General features: G+C 44.0%; 1 protein-coding gene across 1 annotated transcript; it reads right to left on the reverse strand.

Moving 5' to 3' along the window:
• Positions 1-10,443: 10,443 nt before the first annotated feature.
• On the reverse strand, positions 10,444-14,411 carry sdf2l1 (stromal cell-derived factor 2-like 1). Its single transcript, XM_041900345.2, has 3 exons — positions 14,120-14,411; positions 11,548-11,744; positions 10,444-11,420 (listed from the first exon to the last, which is right to left on the reverse strand). Exons 1-3 carry the CDS (start codon positions 14,295-14,297, stop codon positions 11,136-11,138), a joined length of 660 nt encoding a protein of 219 aa, XP_041756279.1. The 5' UTR covers positions 14,298-14,411; the 3' UTR covers positions 10,444-11,135.
• Positions 14,412-16,891: the final 2,480 nt, after the last annotated feature.

A 16,891-nucleotide genomic window follows, 5' to 3' on the forward strand; every position in this document is an offset into this window, starting at 1 on the left:
CGGATCGGAGTTAGTAGGTACTGGCCGAGGGGGTAGTGCGGCAGCAAGCAGGCAGGTTCGGTGGCAGTCCTCTCCCCACTCCCCTGATCACCCCGGTCACCCAGTCGAGCTGAGGGTTGTGCCGGGCGGAGCCATGGGTAACCCAGGATGAGGGGTTGGCCTGGAGAGGGGAGCAGGTGAAACTGGATAGTTTCTTGATGGTTTCCGGACAGACCCATCGAGACCGGGGCCGTGACATGAGTGACCGATCCGAGTAAGTGTCCGTCCAGTGCCCGGGCAGGAATAGGAGGTGTCAAACGGAGGTTCTCCAGTCCCAGTTGGCGTGCCAGCTTGACGTCCATTATGTTGGCTTCGGCGCCAGAATCCACCAGAGCAGCCAGGGTGTGAGTTGAGTCAGAGAGGCGGAGGTGAACTTGCAGCAGGGGTTTGCGGTCGGAGGACTGGATGGTCATTGAACTCGACCGGACTCCCCCTACGCCCGGTGAGCTTCGGCCCTTTAAAGGGCAGGTTACCACACGATGTCCATCACCTCCACAATAGAGGCAGAGGTTTGAGGTGAAGCGGCGCTGGCGCTCTGCAGGAGTGAGGGAGGCTCGCCCAATCTCCATAGGCTCAGACTGATCAAGCTGACCTGGGTGAGTGGCAGTAGATGACAGGAGCCCAGTCGGATCTCTCCGAATGCCGGTAGTAGGTGGACCTTGGCGCCCCCTCTCACGACGACGGGTCTGTATCCTTCTGTCGATCCTGACAGTCAGTGCGATGGCTTCATCAAGAGTGGAAGGCAGTTCATGGGAGACCAACTCGTCCCTTGATATAGTCAGCCAAACTATGGAAGAACGCGTCCACCAACGGTGGTGTGTTCCAAGAACTTCGTCTAGCCAGGATTCGGAAGTCGATGGAATGGTCTGCGACTGTACGTCTGCCTTGTCGAATACTGAACAGTTCACGAGACGCCTCTGCGGTGGGTGAATCCAGGTCAAACACCTTCAGCATCTCCTCAGCAAACAGGTCGAAGGTTGCACATGCGGGGTTTGACGTTCGAACTCTGCTGTTCCCCAGAGTCGAGCTCGGCCCGTCAGGTGAGTGATGGCATACCCAACTTTAGCCCCCTCCGTGGCGAAGGTCCTTGGCTGCAAGGAGAACTGAAGTCGGCAGCTAGTCAGGAATGGCCGGACCTGGGTTGAATCGCCGTTGAACCGCTCGGGGTTTCCAATCTTGGGTTCCCGAGCAGCGGCTGCAATGACCGGGGCAGGTAACTCGGGGGGCTGGGCTGGTGGGCAGACTGGCTGGGGTAAGGTTGGTGAGGAGTTGAATGAGCATGGCGAGTTGTTGTTGCTGCTGCTGGAACTGCTGCTCATGCTCATCGGTTTCCATGTCGGGGAAAGTGTGCGCTGAGTCCATAATGGTCAGATCGTACTGTCACGATTCAGACAGACGACCAGAGGACCACAATTGCGTCACACCAGAAAGTTTATTAAACTTAAGGGAAAAGGGAAGTAGGGGAGTGAATGAAGGCTCCAGGGGTAACAGGGATCCCGTCCAATGCGCTGGGTCTGTGCCCCCCCAGTGGCAGCGATGCGTCCTATGAAGCCGGTGGTGGGTGGTCCAGAAGTCCTGGGGGGAGACACAGACACAACAGGGCGGAATGAAACCAGGCAGCAGTACAGTTCAAGGGAATCCAAAATACGTAGTAGCAAGGCAGAAGGCTGGTCAGAGTTACCGGGATTGAAGAGTAGTCAGGAGTCGTAATGGCAGAAGCAGGTCTGGATCTCCTAAGGCAGAAGAGTATCCAATAAACAGGCAGGTCCGGGGTCACAAAACCAGGGTGAGCCAGAAGCGCGAGCAAACAGGTTCCGGGTGTGAGCTTTGCAGACGATCTGACACCGGAGAGCTGAAAGACAGGGCCTTAAATACTGGGAGAGGTTAGTGGGTAATGCAGCGCAGCTGGCAGAGTAATTAGAGCCGAGCAGAGCAGGGACAGGTGGAGCTAGTTAGGCTGAGTAGAGAGAGGGAGGTGAGCAGAGTGGAAGATAGTGGAAACAAATTAAGGTGGTAACCCGGTGGAGTGAGAGGGCTCATGACAAAAGGAATATAAAAGGCTTGTTACAATGGGGAAAAAGATATCAGGACTATGAAAGTCATTACACGGGTTGAAATAGGGGTAATCCTTTAATTAAAGTGTTGCTAGGTTATCCGGCAAGTGAAACAAAAGTTGCCCTTCATTCTCAAACAGAAATTGATAAAATATGTCAGCGATAAGATAGGTTTAAAAAGTAGAGCTTAGGGATGTTTATTCTCAGCTTACAATGATCATCCAGGAGTGATTATTGCATCAGAAATATAGACAAATAATAGATAGGGTACCCGCAGAAATAACGATGAAGATGAATCCAGAAGACGGAAGAAAATGAGAGGTCTGGAACGTGAAGGAGAAGAGGATGATGAGGATGAGAGTGATTGATGAGAGGTCATGGGTGGAGGTGACTCTGTGATCAGAGGGAAGTGGCAAGAGAGGAAAGAAGAAATGGATACTAGAGATTTGATCTCTGATGAAAGTTGAAGGTACAAGAGCAAAGAAGAAATGGAGAAGTGGAAGAAGTAACACGACTGGATGAAGACCTCAAGAATTGAAGGAGAAGAATAATACAGTGAGGCCAAAGGAAAGGCCACTGGTAAGAAGATGATATTTCAAGAACAGAACTTAGAAGATAACCTTTTGAAGAATACTGATAGGTCCACAACGAGAAGAACCGGACGAAGAAAACTCAATCAAATACAACTTATAACTGGTGGTGGAGAAGAAGAAAAGAAGTGTTGGTTATGAAGAATCAGAGTGAACCAAATCAACAATCACTGTTACAGCTTCAACTGGACAATGTCAAGTGCAATTGTACCAGCCAAGGGGGGGGGGTACCAGGTTATCCATATCCACTGTCAGTTTCTGGACAGACACAGAATTGGAGAAGAAGAAACAGAGGAAGATCAAGGAGCAAGTGAAGATCACCTGTGCTTCAGGTGAACTCTAAATATTCTAGAGTGCCTAGAATATCCGGAAGGGGGGTATCAGCTGAGAGCATCGATTAGAGAAGAAGAGAAAATAGCCAACAATTGAAGTAAAAACAACCGACCATTAGAAGTGATAGTGAATAGGGGAAAAACTTATGTGTTCAGCCTAAAGAGGTTAAACATATCACTCTGTAAAATAAACTAATTAGGTTAGGATAGGGATTGGAAGTAGTAAAACAGTTTAAATACTCTTAGGGAATCAATTGAGCTCTGCTATAAAAGTCAAAGAGGAAGTAAAAGAGACATACTAATATTAGGACAATATACCTATGGCATTGTTGGGAAAGAGATGCATGGTGTAAATTGAAGCGTACAATAAGATGTACATTAGACGACTGACTGTCTGGTAGAATATTTTAAGAAGTAGGGTTTTTGGGAATCATTTGCTTAAAAGATAATATCATAGGAAGGATGATAATCTATTGTTCTGTCTATTAGACACTGTCTGGGAAAATAAAGTTAAAAGGGGTGATTGTTTATTCTGGGTGACATTCTTACACTAAGGGATTTCAGGCTAGGCTAAAAGGTGTTTAGTCGTTTTGCCAAGTCTGTGTGTAATGAGTCAGAAGCAGGTGGGGAACTTTCCCAATCACATATTCTACAAATTTGGTGGTAAGAGATTTTGTCAATAAGTCAGGGGAAAAGGTTTTAAATGTTATGAGAGAATAGATTAGATTAAAATAAGTTAGGGGTAGGCTAGGTTGAAGGGACTCTAAGACAGTAAGCTAAGTTTCAAAGTTAGTAGTGAAAGAGAGAGAGAGAACAGTAATGAATGACACTTTAGAATAGGAAGATCAAGGTAATTGTGGGTACCTTTTGTTATAATCAGAAGGTTTAAAGTTTAGAGGTAGAACTGAAAGGGGGAAAAAGTGACACTAGTGGTGATGGATGGAAGTACAAGTAAAGAGTTCAGAGCTTTGGGAAAACTAGGGATGAGGAAGTAACAATAATGACATCACCACGTGAGTCTATTAAAACAACAGTGAGAAGTAATTTAACTCTTTCAACATTGATAGTTATTAAAGCCATAAATATAGCGCATTTGATTATAAGGGTCCAGCATCAATTATAGGGGGAAAATACTGTTATTAGGGTTAGGAGAATAATAATTATAATATGCCATTTAGGATGATGACGTTTCTTTCACAGAGAGAGAGAGATAATTAGGGAGAATAAGTATTGTTAGCAGGATCAGAAGTAGAAGCTGTTGCACTTAGTCAAACAAGGGATTATTTTGCGTAAGGTTACAGATAAAGATCAGGGAGAATGTGTACTTATCTAGTGAAAGCATAGAAATTTGTTCCGGTTAAGAATTATTGGTTAAAGGGCTATGTAATTCGTAAAGTGATGCTTATAATGGAAGATTTGAAGTCTGTAGAACGTTCCACAGTCACAAAGGGAGTTAAGGATAAGTTTATTACAGTAGTCACTCCAACAGGGAATAATCGAATAGGATGTTGGTAGTTTCCCACTAGAGGGAATTAAGGGTTTTAATTCATCAACTAAATCAACAACGTTAATGGTAACTTTGGGAAGGGATTAATGATACGATGGTAATAGCAAATGTAGGAAGGATGACAACAACTGTTCTGAAAGTAGAGGTAGCAAGAGGGACTCAGGAGGTTATGGTACGAATGGGGTTAAAATAAGAGAACAGATAGAAACAATATAGATTAATCTGAAATGGAGAATATAGATTCACCATGGAAGCTGCAGGATGGGGTCTTTTGATTTTGATGACAGAGGGGGGGTATCTGATCAGTGCTGCTCGTTCCTCTGTTGTGAAAATTAGAGATAGATTAACTCATTCTGTAAGAATCAGTGAGGAATCTTGAGGGTTGATGTCTGTTGGGGATGCCAGCCCAAGACGTGTTAGACGGTCGCGCGGCCTCTGTCAGGTATGGGTTAGAGTTATGCTTTGTCATGACTGTGGTATCGGCAACAGTCATTGACCGATAAAATAATGTCGTTGTCAGAACAGTGGTTTAAGCCTAGGGTTTAAGTGTTCTTGGGTAAATGGATTACCCTATGGGAATTGTTAGATGGAAAGTAAAGTCAGGTAACAGTGGAAACCTGAAGTATTCAGGTGAACCAGTGAAGATAAAAGTTGTTGTTGTTCTAATAAAACATATGAGGTAAGGGGTATGTTTATGGGAATATCAGAGTGTGATGAGTATAGTATAACTTTGGATAAGTATGAACTTAAGGGTAGTAATGACAAATAATAGGTTAATTTTTATATACCAGGTAGTAAGAAGAGCAGGACTTTGATGGTTAAAAGATTGGCTTTTGACTGACAATGTGACTATGGGGAATTTTAGAGATATTTAGGGGTTTGGGGGTGATAAAGCATATATATACTTATATTAGGGATGGACAGGATTTGGTTACATGTCAACGTTGAAGCTTCCATATGAGGTTTTACCATTATAAGAGGGATAGCATTGGACACAGCTAAATCTAGGGTTAAAAGGGTGACATGGCGACATGTCATAGTCTTCAAGCCTATCATTGAAGAATAAGTCTAAGGGAGAAGGGGGGACTTTATTCATGGTATGGTGTAACATTTGGGAAGATCATATTGATAAATATTAGTTAGACGTTGAGTCCAGATAGTTCAGATAAGATCACTGGGGTTATAGATGCATTATAAGGGATGTGTTTGGGAGATCTGAGAAGATTTGGTTGCAAGATCAATTAGGCCAGTAGGGGCAGTGATGGGTCAGATTTTAGTTTCAGCTTTGATAACACTGTGTGATGTTTGTAATTTGTTACTGACCTTTGAGAAAGCTATGATATTGAGATAGGTTGGAGAGTGATTCCTGGAGACAACACTCAGATGCCGGTGTTGACTGTTTCTGATCTGGATAAAGATGGATGGACTACTGATGGATAAATATCTTTTTTTTTTTTATGAGTTGATTATTTTTCAAATTATTTTTTTTTTTTTTTCAATAGTAGGGTGATGTTGGTATGATTTATGAATCAAGGGGGGGATAGGTTAATGTGATTCATACATCATTTATAGGTCATTTTTATATTCTTAAATTGATGTTGAGGTTTAATTTGAAAATGTTGTTTTGCAAAAGATACTGTTTGGTCGTTTATTTTCTTGTCATTCCAGAAGCATTTGGGAGAACATGTGGAGATTGGAATACTCAAACAAAGACAATATGAAGGGACAATATGACTGGAGGAGATGAAACAAGGAGGGTGTGGCTGATTCCATCATCAACAAGTCCATTGGAAGAGGACACTACAGGGAGATGAAGTGTAGTGGACTACATTCCAGTGTTGGCAATGAAATATAGACATGTGTAATACATAATTGTGTCATATTTTTAGGTATTAATTTTGGTAGAATGATGTTTGATGTTATTGACTACATGTAAGGATCTTAGATGTTTTTGTTTATTTCGGTGAATGTTTAGGGACAGAGAGGCTAGGAAGGGAGAGTTTCATTGTCCGGTCCTATGGGTTGACCAGCCGTACAATGAATGTTTATGGATAGGATTTTGTTTGCAGGGCTTACATGTGTATTTAATTACATCATAGTTTCAAATGCATTTACATGGTTAATGAGGTTATCTGGAGTACCGACGGTGGTTGCCTGGGGCAGAGGGACCGTGAGAGAATTTTACTGTCTTGATTGATATGGATGGATGGCTGCTGGACAGTTTTTCGCTCTTACACTCCATAGAGATTTCTTCATATTTCATAGTAATGTATTCACACTTCATATGTCATAGTAATGTATTCACACTTCATAAACAGGTATTTCATAGAAAGGTATTTACACTCTAGAGGAGAATGTGTTTGGTTTAATGTTAAAGATACTCAATAAGATAAATGGTTAATAGTCATAATCTTATTCTGTTTGTTTTCGAGACGTTTATTTCGTCTCGAAAGGGGGGAATATCGTATCTGAAGATTATGCCTTTGTTAAATGTTTTTCATGAAGAAATGGAATGTTGGTTATGTTAGTATCAGAAGGCAATGTTTAGTATGATGACATATGACAGACAGGAAGGGGTTTGTAAGATATGGGGATTGGACAGTAGAGGGAGCTATTCAACTCTTGGAAGGCTATATAAAGGGGAGACTGGTGATTGGCCAGAAGAGGGAGTCACCCCTCTTTTTGCATTGTTTATAAATAGGGGTTAAACGATGAGACGTCAGAACGGCCATAGCAATCTGGGGAGCCGTTCTCCGGACATCGCGGGTCTGTACCTATGCTGTAAATCTCGTGATTTTAATAAAAGCTTTGAACACGATGCAGCATAGCGGACTCTTTGTTGACGGCAATAATTGCCACCATTCATCATATACGACACCGTGTTAACATCGTTGACATCAGAATAAAGAATAAAGTCAGACAGCAGCACCGATGAGAACCCTCAGACCGTGTTAACATCGTTGACATCAGAATAAAGAATAAAGTCAGACAGCAGCACCGACGAGAACCCTCAGACCGTGTTAACATCGTTGACATCAGAATAAAGAATAAAGTCAGACAGCAGCACCGACGAGAACCCTCAGACCGTAGTCCCCGAGGGTGGTGACGTGATCCAACACGTGACCCGCCTCCACTGTCCTGTCAATCACCTGGGCGCTGAGGAGAGAAGATGCCCCATTGGGGGAGATCTTCACCTTTGGACCGGACTGGGGAGTATACGTGACCGAGCGCTTAGCCCAGCGCTTCACGGACAGGGGGGGGGTTGCGATTGATCCCGCGTGAAAACTGAGTGTTTAGATTGGTGGTTTCCAGGGTGATGGCAGCTGATGAGGGGGGGGTGTATGTGTGCACGTCGAGGCAGTGGACACTCAATCCGGCACGGGGCTGGAGGAGCATCGTGGAGAAGAGTGTGGCTGTCCCCATTCCCTACTCCTACTCCTGCAGTCACAGCCCCATCCCCTACTCCTGCAGTCACAGCCCCATGCCCTACTCCTGCAGTCACAGCCCCATCCCCTACTCCTGCAGTCACAGCCCCATGCCCTACTCCTGCAGTCACAGCCCCATGCCCTACTCCTGCAGTCACAGCCCCATCCCCTACTCCTGCAGTCACAGCCCCATGCCCTACTCCTGCAGTCACAGCCCCATGCCCTACTCCTGCAGTCACAGCCCCATCCCCTACTCCTGCAGTCACAGCCCCATCCCCTACTCCTGCAGTCACAGCCCCATGCCCTACTCCTGCAGTCACAGCCCCATCCCCTACTCCTGCAGTCACAGCCCCATGCCCTACTCCTGCAGTCACAGCCCCATCCCCTACTCCTGCAGTCACAGCCCCATGCCCTACTCCTGCAGTCACAGCCCCATGCCCTACTCCTGCAGTCACAGCCCCATCCCCTACTCCTGCAGTCACAGCCCCATCCCCTACTCCTGCAGTCACAGCCCCATCCCCTACTCCTGCAGTCACAGCCCCATCCCCTACTCCTGCAGTCACAGCCCCATGCCCTACTCCTGCAGTCACAGCCCCATGCCCTACTCCTGCAGTCACAGCCCCATCCCCTACTCCTGCAGTCACAGCCCCATCCCCTACTACTGCAGTCACAGCCCCATCCCCTACTCCTGCAGTCACAGCCCCATCTCCCTACTCCTGCAGTCACAGCCCCATGCCCCTACTCCTGCAGTCACAGCCCCATGCCCTACTCCTGCAGTCACAGCCCCATCCCCTACTCCTGCAGTCACAGCCCCATCTCCTACTCCTGCAGTCACAGCCCCATGCCCTAGTCGGGTAGGAGCGTTTGCGTGACACGACAACTCCAGCGTTGGAACCTGCGTCATCTGCTCCATCACGACCACAGCACTCTCTCTCTGCTTCAGGAAGAGGTTTTCCCAGCCCTCATCCCAACCTCAGGGGAATCCCATTGACGTGACTCTTCCGCCAGGCGCTGGAGCTGGAGCTGCTGATACCTATGATAATGTTACAGCCGACCCAGGCACCACAGCTACCAGAGAGAACCCCAGAGGAAGCTAGTAGCGCCACCTATCAGTCGCTCAGTGCAGCAACCAGGAGCTCTGCAGCCATCCGCCCACCACCCCCTCCACACTGATCCAGGATCAGCCCTGTGCATGGAGGCAGCAGAGTCAACCAAAGTCATAGAAGAACCCTAGATAGGCCAGTGTCATAGAGCCTCTATACATCCGAATGGAACAGTTTGTCAGCCATTTTAGGTGGGGCCTGCTCTGATTGGGAGGTCAAATAGAACTAGAATTCCGATCTGTAGTCAACTCCCGAGTGGCGCAGCGGTCTAAGGCACTGCATCTCAGTGCTTGAGGCGTCACTACAGACTCCCTGGTTCGATTCCAGGCTGTATCGCAACCGGCCGTGATTGGGAGTCACATAGGGCGGCGCACAACCGGTCCGAGTTTGGCCGGTGTAGGCCGTCATTGTAAATAAGAATTTGTTCTTAACTGACTTGCCTAGTTAAATAAAAAAATTAAGACCAAAAAGTAAATGTTTGTTTTCATGAATCTTTACAATATTGACAATTTTGACTGTGTGGCTGTGGTAACTAGTGGAAACTGAAAACTACTGCTGATACAAGATTGATACATAGAGTTAGATACTCATCTTTGAGTCTAAAACGGCTAATATCCATCCAGAGTCCTCTATTTAACTCTATGAGTCAACTACTGGCAGCTCCACTGCACTGATCCCCTGTCAGATTCTCACTCTAAGAAGAACCTTTGTAATATTGCTAATATGAGTCCTACTTTATGCTTTCTATCTTTCTGTCTGAGACCATTTTCCAGCCTGAAGTTCTAGTCTCTGCCCTGTTATTGCGTGAGATAAATAAACTGGGTAAGAGTACACGACTTCTCTGTGTCATTAGAGTTTGTTCTGTCTAATAACTTGTTTATTTGGATTGTGGACGTATGCAGTAGCCTACAGACATGCATTGTATTATTGCTTGGCACAACTAGAGAATATTCCCTGGACACAGGCACAGAAACACATTATGGATGTGATTTATCACTGAAAGAGCAACTAACCCAATCTAAGGTGTTTCATCATAACATATGGAGTTGAGGTTCTATATGATTTTAGTATAACATTATCCTCCCCGATGACCCGCAGTAAAAAACTGCAGATGGAGGCCAAAAAAAAAGGTTTTGTTTCAAATAACTTAAATCATCTTATACGATGTTTTCTTCCCTTATACAATTAAACAATATCCCTTCCTGACATACAAACATAAAAGAAGTCTGAACACAATAAGAAAACACTCCCAAAAGCGCAGGAGCAATAAGGTGAGTCATGTTCCAGGGGAAAGGCCTTACAGCACACTACGTGGCGTCTAAATGGGACGTCAGTATTATAGGTAACAGGCACAGCAGCTAGAGGCGTAGACTTTGGAAGTGAAACATCCGGACAAGGTTTGTCTTGTTTTTATTAGCATCAGGATGTGTGCAGTCTGTCGCTAAGGAGTAGACAGGTACAGTAGATTCACCTGGAAATGGCAGTGTTTCCCTTAGATGTTCCCCCGGAGGCGGGTGCTAATACCTCTGATATCAGACTCAAGCAGGGCAGCTGCCTGACAACATTCTCCCTCAAACTAATCAAAGACAAAAATTCTTCACTTCCATTTTGTTCAGAGATGTCAAATTCTAAACGTCAACTGATTCTCGTCGTCAGACAAACCTCTCAACTCCCTGTCTGACCACGTCACCAGAGACTGACTGCACAGAGCCTGGTGCTCCTAATGTAAGCCTATATTCAGTAGTCAATAGTCATCAACGTTGGTGCTGGTTGGGTAATGGGTATACAAAAAATGTAATTACAAAGTAATAGGAGTAATCTTGACCCAGTCAGCTGCATCAGTGTCATCCTGCAGTCGACTAGGACCGCGTCTGAAATGACCCCCTATTCCCTGTTTAGTGCACTACTTTTGATCAGAGTCATGTGGGTATATATTATATAATAGGGAACAGGGTTCCATTTCAGACGTAGCCTAGGTGCACATTATGTGATGATGTCTGATGAGGTCATCAGAGCTCATTGTGATGTCATCAGAGCTTGTCATGATGTCAGAGCTCATCGTGACGCAGCGGCTTGATGATGTCATCAGAGCTCTTCATGATGGTGTCTCAACGGTTCCTGGCTTGGCTGAATGAAGACGCCCTCCATAGCCTTCCAGTAGTTGTTGTGGTTGGCAGTGCCCATGCCGTGCACCTCCCTCTGCCCGCGGATGGGGTTGCCGTACTGCTCGCCCGTCACACTCAGGAAGGCGTCGGTGCCAACGTGTTTGAAGCGCACAATCTTGTCCCGCTCCCAGATGGAGCCGTCACACTGCACCCTCCACACGTCCAGGTCATCCCCCTCGCCGTTCTCACCGAACGCACTCACCTCCTGGAGAGAGAGAATGGGACAATGTCAGGTTGATGGACAGCATTGAAGGAGAGTGGTGTGTGTGTGTGTGTGTGTTACCTGGTTGTGGGACAGAAAATTGTGTGTGTATGCCCACTGCCTCTCTTACCTGGTTGTTGGACAGCGGCGAGCTGAAGTGGTGTGTGTGCAGGTTGCGTCCCGTGGTCATGTGCGTGATGCGGATGGCCTGCCCACACTGGATGGGCACACCGCGTTGGCAGGTCCCGTTGGGCTTCCCCCGAATCCTCCAGTAACTGTTGGCATCGTCTGCACTCTCAACCCCCGTCACAGACTGCTGCCCACTACCTACAGTTTATAAAGGAGTCAACAGCTTTGCCTCAAACATCCATCTTGTCTTCATTCTCCTATTTCAGAGTCCAGAGTGTCAGTGAACGAAATGCATATACAGGCTACAGTCTTGTGATTAAACGTTTCGAGCACAAGGTTTAGCCTCAAAAAATGTCACAGAATTTTGGGTTTGATGTGCAAGATGGCACCGATGGACATGGTCGTCCTGTTTCAGGTTCCTAGCCACCTCTACACTATTATTTTGTTGTTGTGTTATTTCTTACATGATTTGCTCATAAAGTTTCTAGTATTATTACCTACAGCAGAAAATTACTTTGGGATATTAAAAATCGGCAGTCACTCACCAGAAATTCAACCAGAAATTCGAAACTCGATTTATACACTGGATTCTTGACATAGCTCTCTAACATATCTACTGCTGTACATATAATTCTTAGTATATCTACTGCTGTACATATCATTCTTAGTATATCTACTGCTGTACATATAATTCTTAGTATATCTACTTCTGTACATATCATTCTTAGTATATCTACTGCTGTACATATCATTCTTAGCATATCTACTGCTGTACATACCATTCTTAGCATATCTACTGCTGTACATATAATTCTTAGTATATCTACTTCTGTACATGTCATTCTTAGTATATATACTGCTGTACATATCATTCTTAGTATATCTACTGCTGTACATACCATTCTTAGTATATCTACTGCTGTACATATCCTTCTTAGTATATCTACTTCTGTACATATCATTCTTAGTATATCTACTGCTGTACATATCATTCTTAGTATATCTACTGCTGTACATACCATTCTTAGTATATCTACTGCTGTACATACCATTCTTAGTATATCTACTGCTGTACATATAATTCTTAGTATATCTACTTCTGTACATATCATTCTTAGTATATCTACTGCTGTAAATACCATTCTTAGTATATATACTGCTGTACATACCATTCTTAGTATATCTACTGCTGTACATATCATTCTTAGTATATCTACTGCTGTACATATCATTCTTAGTATATATACTGCTGTACATACCATTCTTAGTATATCTACTGCTGTACATACCATTCTTAGTATATATACTGCTGTACATATCATTCTTAGTATATCTACTGCTGTACATATAATTCTTAGTATATCTACTGCTGTACATATCATTTTTAGTATATATACTGCTGTACATACCATTCTTAGTATATCTACTGCTGTACATATCATTCTTAGTATATCTACTGCTGTACATATCATTCTTAGTATATATACTGCTGTACATACCATTCTTAGTATATGTTGTATAAATTCATCCGGTGTATATATGTACAGATAGCATTTGAATTACTGTTACAGTGCTATTTGGGTTGTTAAATGGGATTAGTTCCGACATTTCTTGATTTCTTGTTGCTTTTTTGTGTGTGATTGTTTGTGTACTTGCTTGACATTTAACTGCATTGTTAGGAGCTAGTAACATAAGCGTTTCACTGCACCAACTCTAATATCTGCTAAGCTGAGTACGCGACCAATAGACTTTAATTTGAATGATGGCATATTACTAAAACACACAACAAAAAGGTCAGTTTTGCAATGACTGGCTCCACCTGTAATAGAGTCCAGTATGTGTCACAGCTAAAACACACTTCCTGTGGGTTCTATTGTTGTGTGTTAGGTTACAGTACACCTGCTCTGGGTGCAACTGATACGTATCTCTGGGAATGGCAAGATTTGCAACCAGCTTAGTTTACATTTTACTGTAAATTACAATAGGGCTTCTACTTCCTGTCTCGATCAGTGGTTAAAAAGGGGAGGAAATGTATCCAATAGACCGCACTGGAATGTCAACACCTGCTTATTCCGTTGTTACAAATGTTTTTCACTATCGAGTGATGATACATTGTTGGAACAAATGTTCCACTCACAGATTGATACGTTGTTGCTAGCTCGATTCTCGACCAGTCTAGTCCACTGTCATATAGGCAAATAAATTAGTTTATTGTTATAACCATTTTAAAGCCGTGATACTTATAGGTTTACGTCGGTCCTCCTGACATGCAGCAAATAAATGGAGACCAACCGATTCATGACTGTCTGTAAGGCTTTTTGTTATGCTGTGGTGCCTTTATTAAACGAAATCACTAAGATGTACATGTATAGTGCTTTTAAGACAACTGGGAACGCGGAAAAGAATCAGAGCTCGTTTTCCAAGTTGTCTTGAAAACCTTGAAGTCGGAATTCTGAGATTTCCGAGTTTCCAGTTGTTTTGAACGCAGCATTAGACTATTCCGTCAATAACTGGTGATGCAGGTTGATGATGGAGTTCTCTAGTGATGAAGGTGGTTGATGATGATGGCTTACCTGAGCCGTATTTTACATCATGAGAGTGCAGCCGAACGTTGTGTCTCGTGTTCAGCAATTTCACGAGCGAACCGCAAGTGACATAGTTAAACTCGGACTCCCGACCCTCGCAATTGGACCACAAAAGAACGACCAAAAATGATTTGATAAAGCCGCGTAGAGCGTAAATTAATACCATTGTTCTGTCTCTATGGACATGAGTGAGAGGATGTAAAACTCGAGGACAAGGCACTTTCAAACGTTAGTGCTGATGTAAACCAATCAGAGCTTGACAAGTCCCTGATCACGGAAGTAAAATATAACACATGCTGATCTGTGATTGGTTGAAGCATATGCGAGGTCCTGCAAATTTGGTAAATTAATTCGGAAGCGGAAATGAAATTATGTCCAGAAAGTCGTCGTCACTAGTTACCACAGTAACAAAGTCATAAACACCGCCTATTTCTACAATTTATCTTCTTAAAATGTGATTTTAAACCTAACCCCTAACCCCACTGCTAACCTTAAACATAACCCTCCCGAGTGGTGCAGCGGTCTAAGGCACTGCAGCTCAGTGCTTGAGGCGTCACTATAGACACCCTGGTTCGATTCCAGGCTGTATCACAACCGGCCATGATTGGGAGTCCCATAGAGCGGCGCACAATTGGCACAGCGTCTTCCGGGCTTGGCCGGTGTAAGCCGTCATTGTAAATAAGAATTTGTTCCTAACTGACTTGCGTAGTTAAATAAAAAAATTAAGACCAAAAAAGTAAATGTTTCTCTTCATGAATGTTGACTTTGTGGCTGTGGAAACAGAAAACTACTGCTGATACAAGATTGATACATTGTTGCAACGCAAGATTCCCTTATATGGTCTTTGAAATGGCTTGTGTTTATCGTAATCGAATTTGAGTGTTATTGTGTGGCCAACCATATCATTCAATGATTTAGGCTATAGAACAATTTAGTAGGCTAGGTTTTCTTCCCTCCTCTTTCCACCATCTGCATTATAAAGAGCTGGACATGTCAACAGAGATTAATGAGAGGAGGAGACAAGGAATTGCGACAAGGGAGAACCCACTTCAGACCACTGTGATGCACCCTAGTTGATCAAACACATTGGCCTCATATTCCTCATTCTCCCTTCCTATCACTCCTGCTTCACGTCAACAACAGGTTGGACAGGGCCTTCTGGGAGAGGTATGTCTCCCCTGGTCTCTCTGTTGAGGTTGGACAGGGCTGGATCCCTCTCTGAGATCACGGAAACTGCTGCTCACTGGTGGAAGACAGCCGGTGTACCTGTGATGAGGGGTCTGGCCAAGTTTCTGTGAAAATAGGAGGAGTAATCCAATATCTATTTGGAAGCCTGACTATACAGTCTGGTTTAAATCAGGAGTCACCAACCCTCCTACTAGAGAGCTACTGTGTTTGCAGACTTTTTCTCCAGCCCTACATAAACACACCACATATTGCAAAGCATGTTGCATGTAACAAACATTTACATGACCTACAGCATGGTCAAGCAAGTTAATGTTTACGAAATGTTTGGACTACTAAACAACTATAGATTTAGAACCACAGAGAGTTACCGCAAGTTGCAAAGAAAACAGGAGCTGCCTCCACTATTCCAGCACCATTTCAACTTCAACATTTCAACATAATCACCTCTGCTTAGTCTAATACAGTGACAACTAAAAGACCCCAAAAACTATTTAGTCCAATCAACGTAAGATAAATATGATGTGGCTGTCCATGGTACTGATTTCTGTGTGTGTGTGTGTGTGTGTGTGTGTGTGTAAGTAGAAAAAACATGTTGACTCACCCTACTTGTAGAGAAACGCCAACGCCATCCTCCTCTTTCATGTTGCCTAAACGGTCTTTGACTCTGTCATACTGTACAGGCTTTTAGTTGTTGTTGTCCTAGGCTACCTGGCTAAAATACTTCCTCGCTAGCCTAACTTTCATGAGCAACAATATGCCAGCCCAGCTAGTTAACATTAGCATACTACATCCAGCTAGCTAGCTACATATTGAACTTCCATCCTCTCAGGCCAGGGGCACAATGTATGAATTTGTGGTTGGATCAGAATCGCCGTTATAATCATTGGCCAGTATGAATAATTAAGTAAAACCACAAGTCCAAATCCCTATCTCCATCCATGGCTAACTTAGGAAAGGGACGATTTTAGCTACAATTCAAGTTTTATTCTGTCAATAATGAAGTTTGGCTTGCGATGTGATTGGTCTGAAGCCAAATCCAAGCTGGCTTCCCTTGGTGCGCCAGGACCAGTCACAGTTGAGCTCAGTCAGTTTACCTCAATGCTGATAGGCTATTATTTTTATACTTTATTTATCAAGGGAGGCCAAATGCTCGCTGGCTTCCCTTGCATTTAATGCTCCGGGCGGGCAACAATGTCATACTCTTTCTGACCAGACAGCATCAGATACACTACACATACTGAGACAGAGGGGCGCTGTTTCATTCGCTCGAATGCTTTAACCGGTGAGATAAATTCAGCCTCTTGCGAATTGAAGGATATTTCTGAAACACTGAGAGACTTATTTTGTATGTTTTTTACAATATTTTTTTTATCTTGGTCCATTTTTTGGGGAAGCCTGGCTTCCCTTGGCATCCCTGGCTTCCATTGGCTTCCATGACAATACGCCACCGACACACACACAGACACACATACAGTACCAGTCAAAAGTTTGGACACACCTACTCATTCAAGGGTTTTTCTTTATTTTCTACATTGTAGAATAATAGTGAAGACATGAAAACTATGAAATAAC

Source organism: Coregonus clupeaformis, chromosome 16 (genome assembly GCF_020615455.1).
Source record: "Coregonus clupeaformis isolate EN_2021a chromosome 16, ASM2061545v1, whole genome shotgun sequence".
Taxonomy (NCBI): Eukaryota; Metazoa; Chordata; class Actinopteri; order Salmoniformes; family Salmonidae; genus Coregonus; species Coregonus clupeaformis.